The sequence below is a fragment of the Sinocyclocheilus rhinocerous genome, unplaced genomic scaffold, assembly GCF_001515625.1.
Source record: "Sinocyclocheilus rhinocerous isolate Xijiao unplaced genomic scaffold, SAMN03320098_v1.1 scaffold580, whole genome shotgun sequence".
Classification (NCBI taxonomy): Eukaryota; Metazoa; Chordata; class Actinopteri; order Cypriniformes; family Cyprinidae; genus Sinocyclocheilus; species Sinocyclocheilus rhinocerous.
In genome coordinates this window covers 1524665-1544916 of record NW_015670982.1, presented here as the reverse complement: position 1 = coordinate 1544916, position 20252 = coordinate 1524665, and the positions used below count along the sequence as shown (strand labels likewise).

The window sequence follows — 20252 nt, the reverse complement described above, 5'->3', positions numbered from 1 at the left end:
AATGCATTGGTTTCTTCTGACGAATCAATGTTGTCAAAATGTGATGACGTAATCACGTACACTACGAAGCCTGTGTATATTCAAATAAGACGAAAAGTGGAGAATCTCCGCTTTAAAACACCTTTTAAAGCATTCAGATAGGATTAGCGGTTCAAAAGTTATTAAACATTTAAGAACAATAGTACTTTTTAGCCAAGGGCGGCTGTCTCGGTCTTTGAGGGTTAAAATAAGAGTTTACAATTTTAAATTGTAATTTATTCCTGTGATAACAAAGCTGAATTTTCAGCAGCTGTTACTCCAGACTTCAGTGTCACATGATCCTTCAAAAATCATTTTAATATGCTAATTTTTTTATTGTTTTGATTGATCGAACACTTGCTACTAATTTTATGGAAACAGTGATAATTTATTTCAGGATTCTCTCTCTCTTTTTTTTTTTTTTGCAACAATGTAAATGTCTTTTGAATGGAGTCTACATGTGGACAGGCTATACTAAAATTAGGGCTGGCAATGGATTAAAATAATATTTTAATTAAATTATTTGAGCTCCATATAGCTGTGAGATTGTGTTCTGTGCTCACAGCCCCTTTTTCATTCTGTGTTGCCTGCTCTTATGGTTTAAAAGGGTGCAATGCCTGTAGTAACAGCTGAGACTCACAAAGACAATGCAGGACATTCCACTCACCGTTTGATTTTGTCATAGTTCTCTCGTTTGTAGTCTCCTTCCTGAATAAGCTGCTTGGTGTCAGCAAGTTCCAGGGTGAGTCTCTGACAGCGGATTTCCAGCTCTGAGCGTGCTCTCCTCTCCTCCTCATAGCTCTGGTCGGGATATGGGAAAGCAGCAATGTATGTAAATAAGAAATAACAGTAGTAATGCCAATAAGAAAGATTACTTCACAGATGTCTGGAATACTTGCTTCTGCATTTATACCAGCGCAAATTAGAACAGCCAATGAAAACAGTTGACATCTTGCAACTCAAAACTGCTTAAGCTGTTAAAGCGGACTAAATGATACATATGTCACCAGAGAGAAGTCTGTCATTTTCATCAGAATTTCCACATTTTAATTAAATCTTACAAGATCAAAACATTAGAAAAGATTAAACATATGGATGAATAGAAATGGATGAATTGTTCAAGTAAATTACATTTATAACAAACATTTAAGAGTGGGATATATATATATATATTTTTTTTCTTTCTTTTTTTCAATTTCACACTGACTTTAAAGACTGTAGTAAAAAAAGAAACTTTTTTCACACCTCCATTAGTGATCTAATTTGGTTACGATGACTGTCCAGATCCTCATTCAGGTTAGTCTTTTTCACTTGCAGCTCAGTCACAAGAGCTCTCAGAGGGTTCACAACCTCGTAGAACCGAATCTATGTGGAGAAAAAAAAACACATATATATATATATATATACACACACACACACACACACACACACACACACACTATAGCTTTTAAATCTGCTCAGGGTTTGTCCACAAGTTTGTTAGTGGGAGTAACCAATAAATAAACCTAACAATCTTCATTCCCAACTCCAGTTGATAATTCAGTGCTTACCGCCACATATTCAGGGATGGTGAGTTTGTCCTCAGGCAGTTCCTTCAGCTCAGTGTACTTCTCCTCAGACAGCTCCACGTCCCTCAGGCTCCTGCGGAGATCACCTGCTCGATCACACAGCTGATGGTTTGTCTCTTCCAGCTGCTTCTGTCTGAGCATGATGGTGTCCATTTCCTGCTTCCTCAAGGCTTGCTGCTTCCTGCATAAGCAGAAGCCACATTCAACCCTATAAAGCCTATCATATTTGTATCATGTATCATATTTGATATATGAATTTCTACGGCCTCTAAATGACCAAGATGATCAAAACTTTGCTGAAAGACCTGTTGTGCACAATCTACTACATACTTTTTTAGCAAGTAAAAGGTATTTCGGCCTTTTTGCTGTGAAATCTTTACTAATTTTGACAAAGTAAGAATACATTTTATATTTCAAGATATTTCAAAATGAACTTTTACTGGACTGCAGCAACGTAGGTTTACCTGATTAAACACTACTTGATTAAGCATTTTCAGAAAAATCATATTAAAATGTGAGTATCAAATATGTTATATCAGGCTTTTGAGAAATGTTTATTTGTTCATCTCTCAATCATAATTGTATTGCATTTCATTATGTTTTGCATCCACAATAAAAATTACAGAGCTTTGATCATGAAACTAAGCATTTAAATATAATCTTACTAAAACAATTTTTGGAGATTCAGAGTGACAACTAATATGTATATGCATTTTATGTAAGTAATCTGTTATTCTGTTATAAATATCTCATTGATTTATTTTACAAGCTATCAATCTTACTTTTTGGCCATATAAATAACAACATCTGCACCAAATAGTATATTTCTGTCTCTGAATAAAAGTGAGATTTTTTTCCTCCTCGAGTATGAGCTCCATATTCTCACTATATCATACTATATGAGCCATATATAAGCCTGATGTATCAAATATGATGCATCAAAGCATAAAACAATTATGCAAAGTGTGCAAAGTACTTTTTATTTTATATTTTGTCTAAAGCTTCAATCAAGTGTTCAATTTAATTATTATAATCATTAATTTAATTATATTCATTAGTATTTAGAATGCCATGTAAAGTGGAATGCAAATGGAGTAGGCCTAATCATTTTATTTTATTTGTGTTTAACAATAAGTAGGCGTGATTCGAAATGGCTAACGTTTTATTCGCTTAACATTTCTGGCCTGTTTTATCAGACCAAATGAAAAAATAAACAAAACAAAAAATGAAACCACTAAAATTAAAAAAGGCACATTTATCAGGCAATACCAAATTGACCACTGACAGATTGTACATCCCTACTTCCAAAAGATATTTTTCTCAGTAAAACTGTGTAAATGTACCTGTTTTCATCCTGCTGTAGTTTGAGCTGGCTGTCCAGACGCAGAGCAAGCACCTGCTTCTGATGGAGAGCATCGTTCAGCCTTTCCTCCAGCTCTTCGGTCTACAAATGAATGTGCAAAACAATCATTTTAACACTTACGGCTGAACAAACACAGCTGAAATACTTTAAAAACTGCTTTCAATCTAATGTAGAGAGTAGTTTTGTATTCATCAACCATTACCTTGGTGAGGTAGTCCACTTTGAGGTTGTCGATGAGCAGATTTTTCTGTGACAGCTCTATCTTCAGTTTTTGAAGGGTATGAAGCAGCTCTTTTCTTTCCAGGAGCTGTTTTGTCACCTTCCCTGCCCCATCTTTCTCATCCGAAGACGATATGTCCTCTGTGGGGACTGTTGTCTCCAGACTGATGTCCTCAGACTCGATGGAGCTGGAGATGTTTGCCGTGGCGTCTCTTGGCTTCTTAGGTGGCATCTCGACAAAGCTCCAATCCAAAAGTCCTACCGACTTGTCATGCGAGATAAGAAGACTGTTCTTCAAAGCTGGAAATGTAGCAGTCAAGCGGCAGGATAGGAGCTCAAACGCTCAAGTGAAGAATTAACGGATAAGCGATGACAGCTGGACAAAGCAAGGTGACAAATTCGGTTATTTCAGGTTAACCACCTGACTTTCACAGCCTCGTGACAAGAAAACACGACAAAGTAATCATTTATGTGAGGCGTCAAAGTTTAAAATGTCTTATGTTGGAAAAAGTGTTTTATGATTAAAACGGGAACTTATTTATCACACCGACTGTTGTTTTTAAGCGTCCCGCCTCCCATAGAAACAGCAATGGCTGACAACAGAGAAGAGAAGTGACGTTTGCGTTAAAGAGCGTCTGATGGAAAATAACGCGCCATCTGTAGGATTCCGCCTGAACAGGACTCTTAATTTGAAATTTTCCTAAAATTCTAGACCGGATATAAGAGAATGTGTTTATTGTATCGTAGCATATAATTTATTGGCATTACAGTGGTTGGAAGGAAATAAACAGAACCAAAATGTAATCATAGCTTCTGACAGCTTATCTGCTCTATCTAGTATTCAATCTGGGAAAACATCATGTAGACAAGATATCATATACCAGATATTCAACTTACTTTTAATACTGTATGATAAAGGGCTGGATGTTTCCTTCCTTTGGGTTCCTGCTCATGTAGGGGTGGAAGGAAATGAGATTGTAGATATTCTGGCAAGAGGAGCAATAAAGCATGAAACAGTTGATATACAAATACCGTTATGTAGAACAGAAATCAAAACCATTATTAAGGGACATACAAGCAAAATATGGCAAGAATACTGGGACATAACTGATACTGGACGACATCTGTATAACATACAAAAACAAGTAGGCTTAAATAGTATTAGGCAGAGCAGGAATCCAAAGGAAGGAAAGATAATTACACGTCTTAGAATAGGTCATGCTGGTTTAAATTTTACATTACAGAGAATAGGAAAACACCCTACTGGTCTTTGCGACCACTGCAACACACAAGAGACAGTAAAACATATTTTATTAGATTGTAAAAGGTATGAAGAAGAAAGAAGGGAGTTAGAATCACAAGTTGGAAAACAAAACATGACAGTGGGAAATCTGCTAGGGAAAACAATGTCTAGGGAAATATATAATCTCCTAATGAATTATTTGAAAAATACTGGGATAAGTGAAAGAATTTGATGGAGATATATAGGGGGGAAGGAGAATGTGTGTATGTGTGTGTGTATATATATATATATGTGTATATTTGTGTATGTATGTATATATATATATATATATATATATATGTATGTATGTATATTTGTGTATAGATATTATTATTATTTTTTTCTCTCCTTGTCCTTTCTCTTAAAGTACTGCAGTCCAGTAAGTCCAGTAGGTGGCGGTAAATGCACCTTTAAGTTGGTTTGCCAACCGCCAATAAAATTTAAAGAAGAAGAAGTATCGTAGCAAGCGTCTACACTGCCGGAAAGATATAAGAAGAAGAAGAAGAAGAAGTATCGTAGCATATTTCCTGGGTTTGTGAACGAATAAATGTGTGTTTTATTATTAGTTCTTCTGACACAATAATTTTTGCGATGTCTACTCAAAATATAATTGGATCCGCTTTGACACCGATGATGGAAAAAAGCAAAAATGATGATTCAGATGAAGAAGGCGCAAGTATGTTAACGTTACACATTGTAGCAGCTGCTTTGTGAACTGCAAAATATTTTTTTTATTATTTCGTATTTGCAAATGCATAACAAGGCTGGTTGCCTTTAGATGTTTTTCCCCTTTTTCCCCAACAACAGTTAATCCATTCAGTCCTTTAGTTTTAATTGAAGTATAAATGAATGCACAGTAAATAATACATGCTGCCTCCAGTCATAGGTCCAGCTTTGCCTCCGAAATATAAAGCCTCAGAGTCCTCCAGCTCATGTGAAGACAGTGATCAAGAGGAGGTTGTGTTCAAGAGAGCCAAATACTCATCATCATCATCATCATCATCATCATCTAGGAACCGGCCTTCTTCAAAGTATGATGCTTGATGGTTTTCCAGATACATGTGTTTCTCAGGGATTCATAGTTAATGAAGTGTTTGGTCATAAATAAACCACTTTTGATATATGCAAATTATTTTTATGTTGTGTTGGGAGATAGTCAACCTTATAAAGCATACTGTATCATATTTGATAAATAAATTTGGAAGGCCTCTAAATGATCAAAACCGTTGAAAAACCCGCTGTACACAATCTACTACAAGCCTTCTGTCATCTGATCTGTACTTGCTAAAAATGTCCAACTTAGGTTTACTCGATTATCTTTTTTTTTTTTTCAAGAAAAGTCTAATTAAAATGTAAGTATGAAATATGATCCATCAGGCTTTTGAGGAACGTTTATTTGTTCATTTCTCAATCAACATGGTATTGCATTGCATTATATGTTTTGCCTCCACAGTAAAAACTACAGAGCCTTGATCACAAAATTAAGCATTTAAATATCACCTTAAGATGGATATGGAGTGGTAGCTGATATTTATGTGCAATTTTTTTGTGGTTAAATTTGTTGTGGTTCTTTAACAGCAGCAGGAGCAATGTGAAAGATGAGATAGATATAAAGCAAGTCGATAAGGATGAGGAGGAGGATGATGATGGTTTTTTTGGTCCAGCTCTTCCCCCAGGATATCAAAAGCGAGACAAATCACCAAAGGGGTAATACACACTTGATAATAGTATGCCACATAATCATTTGTAGAGCAATTTCAGCATCCCAATCTAAGTCGTGGATGAACTACATTTTGCATCTCCAGGCCACCTTTACTAGGACCTGCACTCCCTCCAGGATTTAAAAAACAAGAGGATGATGATGATGATGATGATGATGAAGATGCAGAAGATGATACCAGAGGGTTTTTAGGACCAGCTTTACCACCAGGATATCAAAAGCTAGACAGATCTCCTGAACGGTAACAGGAATTGACAAAAGTACTACTCTACACATTTTTTTTGTTGTGTAGAGTTGGTAGTATCACACACACATAGTATCATATTTATTCTAATTTTACATGCAAATGTAAATGTTGATATAGGTTTTTTTCCCCTCCCCTGCAGACCACCTGTAGGACCTGCTCTACCTCCAGGCTTTAAAAGACAAGATGCAGATGAAGATGAAGAAGAGGGAAAACGAGATGCTAGAGAGTTTTTATTACCAGCTCTACCGCCAGGTTATACACCAGCAGAGTCAAGCGGTGAAGAAGAAGATGATGATTATGTCATTGGACCCATGCCATCAAAAGGACCATCCCAGGACTCTGTGGCATTGGACATTGAAAGAAGAGCTCAAAGAATGAAAGACAAACTTACAGGAGTAGATGTAAGTGCTTTTTATGTTTTTTTTTTTATCAATATTTTTTTAATCTATTAATTCAGCTAGTATTTTGGGTATATTATTATTATTATTATTATTATTTATCATTTACTATATTATTATTTGTTTTTGTATATTGTATATTTTTCTTCTTTTAACTTTTTGTATATTTCTATCTTTGCACATATGCTTCTAATTTCAAGCCTTATATACTTCCCTTTTTTTTCAGTTTACATACTTCAAACCTCAGGACAAGTTATTTTGCTGTTCTTGTACAATGACAATAAAGAACTTGACTGATTAGGTTTGTTCAACATTAAAAGAGATGTTGATTTATTCCAGTGAGTGGGCAGACTAAACAATCTCGGACTCTTCTGCTTTTAGACTGGCTCCAAAGTGCTCAGAGAGAGCTGGATGACAGAGTTGCCTCCTGAGTTGCAGCATGTGGGCCTGGAAGCACGAACCTTTAAGAAAAGATCAGGCCCTGAGAACAAAGACCGCTCAATTTGGACTGACACTCCCGCTGACCGTGAGCGAAAAGCTAGGGTGAGTTAGCGATAGATGTAATTGAGTTCACATTCAGAAATGTGGGGATTGTTGTGGAGAGTCATCATAGAATTTCCAGTGATATCATATGTGATTTTGCAGGTGATACAAGGTTGTTGTTGTTGTTTTTTGGCCATTGGTTTTTGGAAAAGAAGGATTTCAGGGACTGTTTTGAAATTCCCTTCTTGTTTGTCTTGCTTAGGAACGACTAGAGGCTAAGGAAAAAGGTGAATCTGCCAAGGATGATGGACCTTGTCTGTCTCACAAAGAGCTTGAGATGGCTGAAAAAGTTTCAAAATATAATGTAAGTTCGGTTAAATCCAGCTTTAAGATTTATTACAAATTGTACTTGAATGAGATATATATATTACCGGTAAAAAGTTTGGAATACTTTTTTTTTTTTTTGAGCATTTATTTGATCCAAACTACAGTAAAAACAATTTATTTTGGAGTAGCTCACTCTGATGGACCATACTTTTAGTTTGCTACATGCAGCTGTGACTGCTTAAGTATAAAAATGTGAATTTCAGTCTCGGAATGACCATCTCTTTTTAGGAATCCAAGCGTGGTGAATCTCTCATCAGTATGCACACTAAGAAGATAAAAAGAAAAGCTGAGGAGGATGCTTCAAAGCCTGTGGAAAGAAGACCCTTCGACAGAGACGCCGACCTCCAAGTCAATCGGTTTGATGAGGCTCAAAAAAAAGCTTTGCTCAAGAAGTCACAAGAGCTGAACACCCGCTTTTCACACAGCAAAGACCGCATGTTCCTATGAGGGACATTCAGCAAATGTATCTCTTGTTGTCAAGGATTTTTTTTAAAGGAACTTTGTACTGCATTGGAATCCTTGCAGCAGCATCATCATCATCAAACCATTATGTGCTTTGTTGACAATTATATGTAAAATTTAGAGGACCTACTGAGGTTCCTCCTAAATTAGCCTTTTATATGTCTATTGTCTAATTGTAAAAGATGATGCATTAAATCTCTCATCAGTATGCACACTAAGAAGATAAAAAGAAAAGCTGAGGAGGATGCTTCAAAGCCTGTGGAAAGAAGACCCTTCGACAGAGACGCCGACCTCCAAGTCAATCGGTTTGATGAGGCTCAAAAAAAAGCTTTGCTCAAGAAGTCACAAGAGCTGAACACCCGCTTTTCACACAGCAAAGACCGCATGTTCCTATGAGGGACATTCAGCAAATGTATCTCTTGTTGTCAAGGATTTTTTTTAAAGGAACTTTGTACTGCATTGGAATCCTTGCAGTAGCATCATCATCATCATCATCAAAACATTATGTGCTTTGTTGACAATTATATGTAAAATTTAGAGGACCTACTGAGGTTCCTCCTAAATTAGCCTTTTATATGTCTATTGTCTAATTGTAAAAGATGATGCATTAAAATGTCTATAATTTTGTGATTTCTAAAAGTTTTTAGTCAGCCTTTTTAATACCAAGTAATGAATATATAAGTATTATTGTTTATATCCAGTGATAGCATGTTATTCCCCTGAATTCTGACAGTTTTATGTTTTGGGGTCATGTATTGTTTACCAGAGTGTGCTTTCCTCATAGAATATTCCAAGTTCGTGTGATACTTTTTGTTGTGTCATTACTATATATTATAGTAATGAGAATCAACATTCATAATGATAATTATTAATGTTACAATGCAAACAATCATGAAGGTGAATTTTAAGGATGCAAGTCATAATTATTTGCAGAGTAGAGGCCATAAGGCTCAACTGAATTGTTTCTGGGACCTTTTTATGCTATCATAAATGTAAAGTGCGATCATTCCTGTGAATAAATACCTCTAAAAAAACATGTTCACTTCTAAATAAGTCAGTTGCATTTACCAGAAATTAGGGCAGTGTGTTTATTGACTATATAAAACGACAAAGCGACGTAGAAAATATCTCCTTTATATCTTAAAATATCCTACTCTAGCTCTACTATTACTGGTTGAGCTAAGAAAAAGAAAATGCTTGTTTATTTGTTAACTGTTCCACAAAATCTCGGATTTTGTAAATGCGTAGCATCTGCATTAACCAACGCGTTTTTGTTTGGTTTTTGTCCTAACGGGCTACCGTACAACCGGCTCTGTTGATGGAGTGTTAGCTAACGAGTGTGCGTAGCGTGGAAGAGGTGCACTAAATCCACATGAAATAGCTAGAATAGAAACATTTAAACTATTAACAAACATGTCAGACAAAGGAGAGGTGGATTTAACCGGGGCAAAGCAGAACACGGGTGTATGGCTGGTCAAAGTAAGTGCTTTAAATAGCTCGATGATGAACAGCTAACGATACAGCCAGTTGTACATGGCTTTAGCATCTACAAATACCTCGCATGGCTATATGGTTTATATGTTGTGCAGTGTAATTATTAAAACCACGTTAAAGTGGGCCTTGTTTTAAAGCTATGTTTGCATACACTTCATAAAGGTCCCAAAGTATTTGTCACAGCAATGGGCCAAAGCAACAGGGAGAGGAGAAGTTGGAAAGCTCCGAATATGCAAGTATGTAGCAAAAATAGGTATCATCTACATGTGATGGAGTACTACAGGCACAACGTTAATTCAAAACATTAATATTCATACAATTGTTGTTGTTTGTACAGGAATCAAGGCAAAGCCGAGGTAATACGTATGTCTTTAAACATTCAGTGTTTTATATTTGAGACTTGTGTCTTTAGGTGGATTCAGTGTTCTTCTGATTGATTGACAGGTGTCTTTCACACTCAATGAGGAGCTGACCACCGTGGACACCATTGGGGAGAAAGCCTCTATGGTACGGGCCCCTAGAGATCATCCATTCACTCTGCAGACGGTCGGTGGACAGACTCTGACTGTTTTTACTGAAAACGCTTCAGGTGAGAACCAGGATGTCACTACATGCAATGCTGTGAACTGCTGTGCATTTAAATGATATGAAGATAAAGTACAACATTTGTTGTTAATTGATGAGAATGTCCATGTAGTGTTATATTGTAAAAAGTGGATTATAACAAGCGCAAAAATATAAATATATAAACGCAGTAAATTAGATAACCATTTTTAATAATACATAGTTAGATCTTTCTTTATTAAGTCTTTTTACAAAAAATTATGACTAATTATTTGATCATTACTATTATTTAATATTATGTTAATATCTCAAGATTTTAAGAGCATTTTTACTTTTTTATGATAAAGAGTTTTAGTACTTTTTGGGGACATCATTTGATGTCCAATGTAAAATGATTTCAGAACTGCTCGATTAGAATACATAGAAGATGGTCACTTAAGAACAGTGTGCACTTTAAATTGTAACATATGTTTAGCACGTGCAGGATGAAGATGCATCAACCAATGTGTTATAATAGGAAATAAATAGAAACATTTGATAATTTAGTAGTTATAGCACAACATGTAAAATAATTTACAGAAAATGTTAAGGATACCTTTCTGGGTAATCTTTTACAGAGTTTATACACTTTTGATATTTTTTATTTATATCTTTCTTTATATAAAGAATCAACTGTTCTATTTAAAATTGTATTTGGACAGTTTAGTTGAATAACTGAATTACAGATGACAGACAAGGCAGTGTTCATTTGAAAGGTAAATTTATTATACGCACAGCATATGAATATATACATATTTAATTGCCCATATTTTAACTGAAAATATTCATAATAGCAACAACACTATGAAGTGAATGATTTTACTGATCTCAACCTATATATTTGAATGAAAAGCAGAGATGTCTGAGATATAATACTTATGTAATGTTAGTTATTTACATATTAATAAAAGTTATTATAAAGTGTCATAGTTTGTTTTCCTGTTAACTGAACTTTTGCTTTCAAACAGCTCATTTGGTAAGTCATTCCTTGCCATCTCTGGGATTTCCTGTACAAACTTCAGTTGCCTCATACTCTTTTCCTCCAGTTCTATTTAATTTCTCTTGTTAAGTTTTTTTTATGCTGCATTTACTTGTTAAAAAAAAAAAAAAGTAATATTGTGAAATATTATAAAATCTTTCTCATATTAAATTTTAGAATTTAATACATTTTAAATTGTAATATATTCCTGTGATGGCAAAGGTGAATTTTAGCCTAGCTTAATATTTTTTGGTGGAACAGTTATGCTTTTTTGTTGTTGTTGTTGTCAGGGTTCCTACGCAGTTTGGAAAAGTATGAAATTTGATTTGAGTAATTTCCAGGTCTGGAAGAGTATGGAAAAAAGAAAGCAGAATATGGAAAAAATATTTGAATTTCCAGACTTTTGCCCCTATTTAGTTTTGTATAATAGAAAATTATACATTTACTAGTGATTGTGGTGTTTTAATGGTAGAAGACATTAGAATGGGCCTTCAAATATCACTGATTTTGGAAACCAAATCTACTCACTGCCTTAATTATTCCTTGATTAATGTGGAGTTGTGTTGTGTAGCTTGGGTGTGTGTGCATGACCAACTCTGTATAGTTTCCATGCTAATTCTTGTTTTTCTGTTGTGAAAGGGAGGATTTCTTTAGTTGTTGTGAAGGTGCTTGAGTTCCAAAGCCTGGTCACTTCTCTTCTGTTAAGTGTCCTGGGACCAGTTGTTCAAAAAAAATATTTGAATTTCCAGACTTTTGCCCCTATTTAGTTTTGTATAATAGAAAATTATACATTTACTAAAAATAAATTTATCATACAAGAAGTGTGTTTTCATGGCAGCTGTTTAGTCATTCTTTAGTGACTGTCAAACTGAATGAATTCAAGGTGCACTTTATTCATTATGCAAAAATACAGGTTATATTGCAGGTTTTTTCTCAGGATATTCTTAGCACCATATTACAGAGCCTCTAAAAGGACCTTTGCAGGACCTGTGTGTGCACAAGAAACCATTAAACTTAGCATATAGGACAATGCAATGCACACTGATTCATCTATTGTGCCATCAGCCCATTTTGCTGTGTGGTTTGGCTGCCACAGAGTAGGCTATAAGGACTTGAAATATGACGTACTGCCCTAACGAAAGCCAGATTTTTAACACTTTTTAAAAAAAAATATATATATACAATACCAGTCTTTTTATAGACCATTAAACTTGGCAAATAGAACAATGCACACAGCCATATTATCAGCCCATTTCGTGTCATGGTTTCTCTGCCACCACAGAGGATGTTAAAGTGCACATTAGGCCTTGATATTAGAGGTACTACCCTAAGGAAAGCCAAATTTCGAGCAAATAGATCTCTATTAATTCATGTTCATCCATGCTTTCGTTTTCTTCACAGTAGTGTTGTCACGGTACCAAAATGTCAGTATTCGGTACCAATACCAGTGAAAATCCACGGTTCTCGGTACCAATTTCGTAAAAAATTTAAAAAAAAAGCCCAACACTTCTGAATGATATGACACAAACAATGTTAACCATTTGTACATTCTCTAATACGCATATTTTAGATTCACAATTCGTTTAAAAGTCTCTGGTGTGTAAAAATCGTAAATGTCACCATGTTCTCCTGTTTTTTTTACCCTAATAAAAGTTATAGGAGCATTAAATAGTTAATAAAGAAACGTCATTCTAATGCTCATTATATTAGCGCTAGCCGCAATTATGCTAATGATTAACTACTCTAATAACAGCGTTCATTTCAATCCGACATTCAAATTAAAATATTGAATAATATTCATAACAGAAGCGGTGTTTCCCACAGACTTGCACTTTATTTGTGGCGGCATATATATGCAAATTCATTCTCTGCCAGCAGGAGGCGCTTGTAGAGCGGGAGAAATAGAGGTTTCCCCGGTAACGGCTGTAATCAAATAAGCCTGCCCTCACAAACGCTGCTCTGGCATTACAGGCAAGATGAAATGAAAATGACATCCATAATTTTCTGAAGACAGTCGGTTTCCTTCAGAAATATAGTGATATAAAAACCCCCGCACCGGGTTTCGACTTTGACATGTGCAGTGCTCATGTTTATTCAACGAAGTCAAAGCCTTTTGGAAAATCTATTTGTGGCGGTTAGTTTTGACATTAATAAATAAATCAATGTATGGGAAACACAAATATTAAAAATTTAAATGAAACTTACCTGCTTGAACTCTTTCATTTGATCCGGGTGTCTGTCTTTAAAGTGTTTTGTTAGTTTGATGTGTTTCCTCATTTTGAGGTCGCCACGTCTCAGTGCTTTTATGAAGAGAGCGCATCTGCGCACCTTTCGGATAGTGCATCAAGAACCGGGTTGACCGGGTACTCGGTACCACCGGTACTTTAAAAAACCTAGTACCGTAATGTTTTTATTTTTTTAGTACCGACTTGGTACCGAAGTACCGGGTCTTTTGACAACACTACTTCACAGTAAGATGGCAGTGACGCACAAAGGAAATGGGTTATAGTTTATAAAACTAGAAAATGCGTTAGCAAGCAAAATATTCCAGTGTGCGTGTGAATAGTTTCTCGAGGGCATGAAAAACTTTCTTGTTTGCATGCAAAAGTCTGTATGTATGTTTGCAATAAAATCATTGAAAAAAAAAAAAAGAGAAAATAAATTTTTTAAAAAAGACTCAAGACTACTATATACAAAATATAAAGCTGAAAATAATGCTGTATGAACTGTTTGTTAAATATGGTCTGAAAATCTACTGAGAGGTTTGGAAATTTGAGTTTTGAAATGGAAAATGTGTAGGAACCCTGTGTTGTTGTTTTCAGGATAATGAATAGTTTTTTTGTTTTTGTCACTTTTGATTACTTTAATGCATCCTTAAATAGTATTAATATTATTAGTATTAAGTATTAATTTCTTCTTCTTCAAAAAAAAAAAAAAAATCCTGACCCCAAACTATTTGGTAGTAAACGCAAGTTTTTTAAAAAACAATTTTTAATGATAAATACACCGTTTTATATGAATCTCCACATCCTTGAAGACAGGGTAGGGACTTTTGGTTTGTGGTTTTTGGATTTAGATAAATTTCCTCAATGGCTTCAGTAAAACTAACTCATGAACTGACTGATCAGAGGCTCTGTGTGACTTGTTGGTCGTATCTGCGTTGTTTGTGTCTATTTGTGCGTTTGCTTTCGCTGACTGCTGTGTAAGAAGCTGCCGTGAGGGTTGGCCTGCCGTGATTACTTTGGCATGTTCTCATGTTGCCATCCCTCTCGTAGGGCAGTCAGATGCCGAGGCCGGCGGCTCAGGTACAGGTACAGGCCCAGGTGAGTGCTCACCGTCGCCCCCTGCTTGAGTGGAGGTCCAGGATATAATGATCTAATGACCTTTGATTTGACAATCAGCCAACAAAAAAAGCATTTAGAAATGCTTTCTGTGACCTAATTTAAAGAATCGGTGTATTGAAAATTTCACAGCCTGGAGCAGCGAATGTACAGAATGCACTGTTGGCCCTTTTACTGCTGATGTAATGACTGAGCAGTAATGGGCTGTGTGTTGCAGCAGCGATTGCATAGTTCCAACTGTCATTGAGTATTAATGTCTCTCTTCTCTCACAAAGATAAAATTGCACTGGAAGGAGTGGTGGTGCAGAGAGCTGAATGCAGACCGGCCGTCAGTGAAAACTACATGAGGCTAAAGAAGTATGTTCAGATATGCACACACTAGCTCTGTTCCAAAAATTGTGTAATGCCTACACAGAAAGCATTATAAATTCTCATAGAAACTCATAAAGGATTAATTTATGGACCAAAAGCTCTATATGTGCAGCAACTCTGTGTGCCACACAAATATCCTGAACTCGCAACACTAGCAAGTGAGCACTAACCTAACTCTAAACCTTAAATGAAAACTTTTTTGCATTTTTAAAAAGAGAAAGAAAATAGTTTTTTTTTAGGTCTATACAGGTCCACACACAATCTATTTTAAGACCTGTGATGTCTGATACATAAACTTCATTATGCTTATGGCCAGAACTCATAAAGGATGTTGTGTTATTTTGCAGACTGCAGATCGAGGAGTTATCTAAACCCATGAGGTTCTCTCAACAGCTCGACAAAGCAGTTACCACCAACTACAAACCGGTGGCTAATCACGCCTATAATGTAGGTCAAGCTTTTGCATCGTCCAACAGATGTCTGAAGTATCTGATATGCAGTTGAATGTTGATGCACACTCTGTTTGTTCCTTTTTTTTTTTTCCTCAGCTGTACTATGAAAAGAAGAAGAAAGAAGAAGGGAAGAGGGCACGAGCAGATAAGCAGCAGGTGCTGGACATGTTGTTCTCTGCTTTTGAGAAGCATCAGTATTATAACATTAAGGATCTGGTGGACATCACAAAACAGCCTGTGGTGAGTTACATTACAGTAAGACTACGTAACGCACACAGACTACTGTTCAGAAGTTTGGGGTTGGTCATTGTATTTTATTTATTATGTTTTAATGTTTGAAAGAAGAATGTGTGAAAGAAGAAATATTATAACTAATTAATTAACTGTTTTCTGTTTGAATCTATTGTAAAATGTACAATTTATTAAAAAAGTGATTCCTATGATGGCAAAGCCATTACTCCAGTCTCCAGTGTCGCATGATCCTTCAGAAATCATTCTAATATGCTGATTTGCTGATTAATATTTCTTAATATTATCAATGATGAAAACAGTTGTGCTGCTTAATATTTTTTGCATAAATTGTGAGAACCATGGTACATTTTTTTCAGGATTTATTAATAAAAAGTTAAATAAACAATTATTGGAAATAGAAATATTCTGTAACAATGTAAAAGTATTTACTGTCATTTTTGATCAATTTAATACATGCTTGATGAACCGTAGTGCTCACTACAAGTCTTCCTTTCTTATTCTCTAGATTTATTTGAAGGAGATTCTTCGAGACATTGGCATATACAATGTCAAAGGCACCCACAAGAACACCTGGGAACTCAAACCAGAGTACCGACACTACCAGAACGAAGAGAAGAGCGACTGATCATTTTCAAAGCTTGTTACCATTGGAACTGAGTGGCTATGAAAACCTGAAAAGCCAACTTCCCCAATAAGTTCAAAATGTTGTTTCTGAATAATTTCTTCAAGGATGATTTAGTTGTTTTTAGAGGTGCATCAGAAAACTGTGGCATTTTATAATGCCAAGCAGTTTTTTATGCTCGTTATATTGAGTGATATCCATGAAAAAAAAAAAAAAACCTAGTAAGAGTTGTTCAAATCTTCCGTCATCTGAAAATGAAAAGAACTTATCTTCTCATCTTAATGTTGTGTATAAAAGGGTGATGTTGGATTTTTTCTTATTTAAAGAAACATTGATAGAATAATGGTAAACAGTTGTTTAATTCAGATTTAGTTTTCTGATTGAAACACTTATTTTAGATGGTATTTTGTGTTCTTAAATGCTCTTGAAATAAAGTTTTTTTTTGTAAAAAAAATTTATAATTTCCATGTTTCTGCACAAGATGTGAAACTATTTTTTTACAATTCACTCAGCAGGACTGGGGTTAAATATTTAAATAGTTAAAGTTCAAATAAACTATTTAAAATCAGATACATTTGATTTGTTAAATAAGTGTGACCATTATGAAAGCAACATTTATGGCAATGTGGTTATGAAAAAAACGAGAAACTCAAAGCAGCTCATTATCAAAAATGGGGTCATTATTTAGCACCAGAACCAATGATATTGTGCACCAGCAAATCTATCTCTTAGAAAATTCTGTAGGTACCTGGTTCGGTTACAAATGATACCAACAAACTGGATAAGCATTAAGTGTATATGTGTGGGACGTCTGCAGGACATTAAAGATCAGCCTGAATAATTGCAAGGCTCAATAGGGGTGAAGCTTAACACTACACAGCATCGTTATGCATTTGGCATTCTCTATACTGATGCTAAAGACACTTTCATGTGCTTATCAGGGACTTAAAAGACAATTCACAACACCACTTTCACATGCAAATGTCAGACAACCATCTTCACCCAAAAACCAGGGGCATTTGTGCTTTTAATACACATCTGAATAAGCCTCAACTGTTTGCTCACACAAATGCACTTATTATAATCTGTAACTTAGCATAACTTTTGTCTAAACTCCTTATTGTGGCATTTAAACATTTGCTTTTGTTGTAAAGTTTGGAATTACTTTATTCCTGGCAAGTCAAAGAGCTATCTGAATATCAAGCCTAAATCCTATTTAAAAAAAAAAAAATATCACAGTATACATATAAACATGTCTTTCATTACTCCGAGTCTACAACTACAGCATAATGCATCAAATCGTTTTTAAATCGCTTTTTCCTGGTTCAAAATACTACATGCAGCTATTCATGGTGTTGGTGTTGATTTTGCCCACCATGCCATATAACCAGGTGGAAAAATTTGGGTTAAACATTTAAGTGTCTTTACTTCTAATTTATTTTTATCTTTGTTTTTGTAAAGTAGTTTTTTTTCCCAACGGCACATCTTCATTTCTAATTTAGTTTTTTTTTTGGACAATTCTTTATAGACATTTCAGTGAATTTGATTAAAAACAACATCTTTAGTTGGGAGTACATGTAAATATTCGGGCACCTCTGATGTAATGCATTCCAATTTACCTTGAAAAGAGGCTTATCTCCTTTACCCTTGATTAGAATTGTTTCCTTTATCACGTTTCAAGTTGATGACACAAGGCAAGTTAAACAGTTGACAAGCAAAAACTTCACTTAGCCAGCAGCTTGACTTTATTCAACAATGGTGTCAAGAAATCCTATACAATCGTGTGATTCAATATGGAACTGTACATATGCTGAAACAAGAAGCTGACATGCACAGCAAATGAGAAGCCAGCAGTCAACTTAACCTCGATGACGAAGAAATAAAAGAAAACCCCAAAATGACTCAGTTTCTTTTACCACGACCTTTTAACAACGTGGTTTGGCTTGCTAAAAGTCCTGTTTTTAATTTCATGAAAGGAGAGTTCACGTCTTCTCGCCGTAGACGGGCATAAGCCAATCAAGAAATGAAAACAGTGGCCTCGTGAAGTTAAAAGAGCCTCTGGTCCTGATAGAAAGGATGAGGAGGAATGATTGGTTTAATCCACGGGCCAGATCCACCAAGCAGAGGCCAGAGTTGGAGGGGTAACTTGTAGACACTTGGGAAGTTTACTATGGTGAGAAAGAGAAACAACAATCAGTTTTGTCTCAAGCTAATATCATCAAACACTTTTGCACACCATTATAAAAAAGCTTGAAGATAACATTTATCATGTCACCAGATTTTGTTAGATGCTTTCAAAAGCAATTGAAATGGTCCTTTTCTCCTCAATTTTGTCCTTTCCAGCCACCTTCCGGATGGCCAGACATTATGAGGAATATTACTGTTGCATCCTTGTGCAAACCCAGAGGCCACAAATTATGGCAACAGGCCTATCAGTGGATGCTTCACGAGAATGATTCCCTAAACACTATTTGCAAGCAATAATTTGAGCAGAGCATTCTAATCGTTAATATACAAGACAACTCTATGCAAACAAGACTGATGCAAAATGAATAGATAAAATAGAAATATCCATTTAGCATTACATTTGATTGGTTAAGTAAATCAACTAAAAGCCTTGTTTTTAATTTCACTAACATAACAGTTTAGAAGTTTAGGGCAGTAATTTTTTTAATAAATGTATGGCATTGACTGTAGCCGACCAATCACTTAGGGTAAAAACTTAAGCACTAACATACTGAGCGGCAACTGTACAACCAATGCTAATATCTATAGAAAATTGGTGTTGAAAGACACAAATTTAGGTCTAAAATCAGCTTGCTGTAGCCCATCCAGGATACGTACTCAGAACATTGGTTTGTTTTCATAGGTCATAACCTACAAAGGTGTCCTACGTTGGTCATCATTGTACGTCTGTAAGAGAGCTTTCACTTTAACTTCAAAAGTTTGGAGTCAGTAAGAAAGAAATGAACACTTTCCAGTGTTTCCCCACAGACTTACATTATTTGTGGCAGCATATATATGCAAATTCATTCTCTGCCAGCAGGAGGTGCTTGCAGAGCGGGAGAAATAGAGGTTTCCCCGGTAACGGCTGTACACATACGGAATTTGCCTTTTTTATTCATATACACAAAGCAGCGCTCCACTCACAAACGCTGCTTTATCAGGCATTACATGCAAGATGAAATGAAAATGACATCAAAAATTCTGAAGACAGTCGGTTTCCTTCAGAAATACAGTGATATAAAAAAACCCGCACCGGGTTTCGATTTTGAAACGTGCAGTGCTCATGTTTATTCAACGAAGTCAAAGCCATTTGGAAAATCTATGTGGCAGTCAGTTTTGATATTGTGGTGGCCGCCACAAATAAATCAATGTATGGGAAACACTGCTTTCACTCAGAAAGGATGCATTAAATGCTGCTCTTTTGAACTTTATATTCTTCAAAGGATCCTGAAAAAAATGATCAGTTTACACAAATATGAAACAGCAGTTTAACGCCAATATTAAAGGGGTCATATGATGCGATTTCATTTTTTCCTTTCTCTTTGGAGTGTTACAAGCTCTTGGTGCATAAAGAAGATCTGTAAAGTTGCAAAGACTAAAGTCTCAAATCCAAAGAGATATTCTTTATAAAAGTTAAGAGTTAGCCACACCTACCTAAAACGGCTCGTTCGAACACGCCCCCACATATCTACCTCACTATGTGGGAAGATTTGCATAACACCGCCCAAATGTTCACGCAAAGAAAGAAGACGTAACTTTTATTCTCGCTGTAGTATTGTAGTTGTTGCCGCCGCTGCCATGTCGTGAAGGCGCTGTGTGTTTCCTTGTGAAAGCGAAACTACTTCGTTTAGTCTTCCAAAAGAGGACGATATCCGCTTCGTCATACCTGGAGCTGATCTGTGCTGGTCGCTGAGGAAATACATCAACTGCACGCTGTGGATCGCCGGATCGGCTTTCACCATGGACAAAGCGGAGTCCAGCCCG

General features: G+C 35.7%; 3 protein-coding genes and 1 long non-coding RNA gene across 7 annotated transcripts in view; 3 read left to right on the top strand and 1 right to left on the bottom strand.

Annotated features, from left to right (window-relative positions):
* The window catches only part of pibf1 (progesterone immunomodulatory binding factor 1), a 44251-nt gene extending 40486 nt beyond the window's left edge, over positions 1–3765 (bottom strand). Inside the window, exons 1-5 of the mRNA XM_016546549.1 lie at positions 3152–3765; positions 2930–3030; positions 1569–1767; positions 1264–1383; positions 686–819 (exon numbers count right to left, since the gene is read on the bottom strand). Of these exons, the coding sequence (XP_016402035.1) occupies positions 686–819; positions 1264–1383; positions 1569–1767; positions 2930–3030; positions 3152–3400 (803 nt within the window). The 5' untranslated portion in view covers positions 3401–3765. The remainder of the gene's footprint in view (positions 1–685; positions 820–1263; positions 1384–1568; positions 1768–2929; positions 3031–3151) is intronic.
* The window catches only part of LOC107734572 (uncharacterized), a 24670-nt gene extending 6421 nt beyond the window's left edge, over positions 1–18249 (top strand). The window contains exons 2-3 of the long non-coding RNA XR_001639116.1: positions 4906–4909; positions 17918–18249. This is a non-coding gene — a long non-coding RNA (uncharacterized LOC107734572). The remainder of the gene's footprint in view (positions 1–4905; positions 4910–17917) is intronic.
* Positions 4919–9185, top strand: LOC107734566 (GPALPP motifs-containing protein 1-like). 3 transcript variants are annotated; one of them, XM_016546551.1, is made up of 9 exons: positions 4919–5126; positions 5331–5481; positions 6029–6157; positions 6256–6411; positions 6557–6818; positions 7197–7358; positions 7561–7662; positions 7914–7958; positions 8370–9185. In XM_016546551.1, exons 1-9 carry the CDS (start codon positions 5042–5044, stop codon positions 8541–8543), a joined length of 1266 nt encoding a protein of 421 aa, XP_016402037.1. In that variant the 5' UTR covers positions 4919–5041; the 3' UTR covers positions 8544–9185. The 3 variants fall into 3 exon arrangements, with proteins under 3 accessions (XP_016402037.1, XP_016402038.1, XP_016402036.1); XM_016546552.1 differs by lacking the exon at positions 8370–9185 and having other exon boundaries at positions 6032–6157; positions 7914–8312; XM_016546550.1 differs by lacking the exon at positions 8370–9185 and having other exon boundaries at positions 7914–8312.
* Positions 9398–16709, top strand: LOC107734568 (general transcription factor IIF subunit 2-like). Of its 2 annotated transcripts, XM_016546555.1 has the most exons (9): positions 9398–9626; positions 9804–9877; positions 9979–9997; positions 10086–10230; positions 14499–14546; positions 14840–14921; positions 15284–15383; positions 15485–15628; positions 16146–16709. In XM_016546555.1, the coding sequence occupies exons 1-9, from the start codon at positions 9561–9563 to the stop codon at positions 16263–16265; spliced, it is 798 nt and encodes a 265-aa protein (XP_016402041.1). In that variant the 5' UTR covers positions 9398–9560; the 3' UTR covers positions 16266–16709. The 2 variants fall into 2 exon arrangements, with proteins under 2 accessions (XP_016402041.1, XP_016402042.1); XM_016546556.1 differs by lacking the exon at positions 14499–14546 and having other exon boundaries at positions 16146–16708.
* Positions 18250–20252: the final 2003 nt, after the last annotated feature.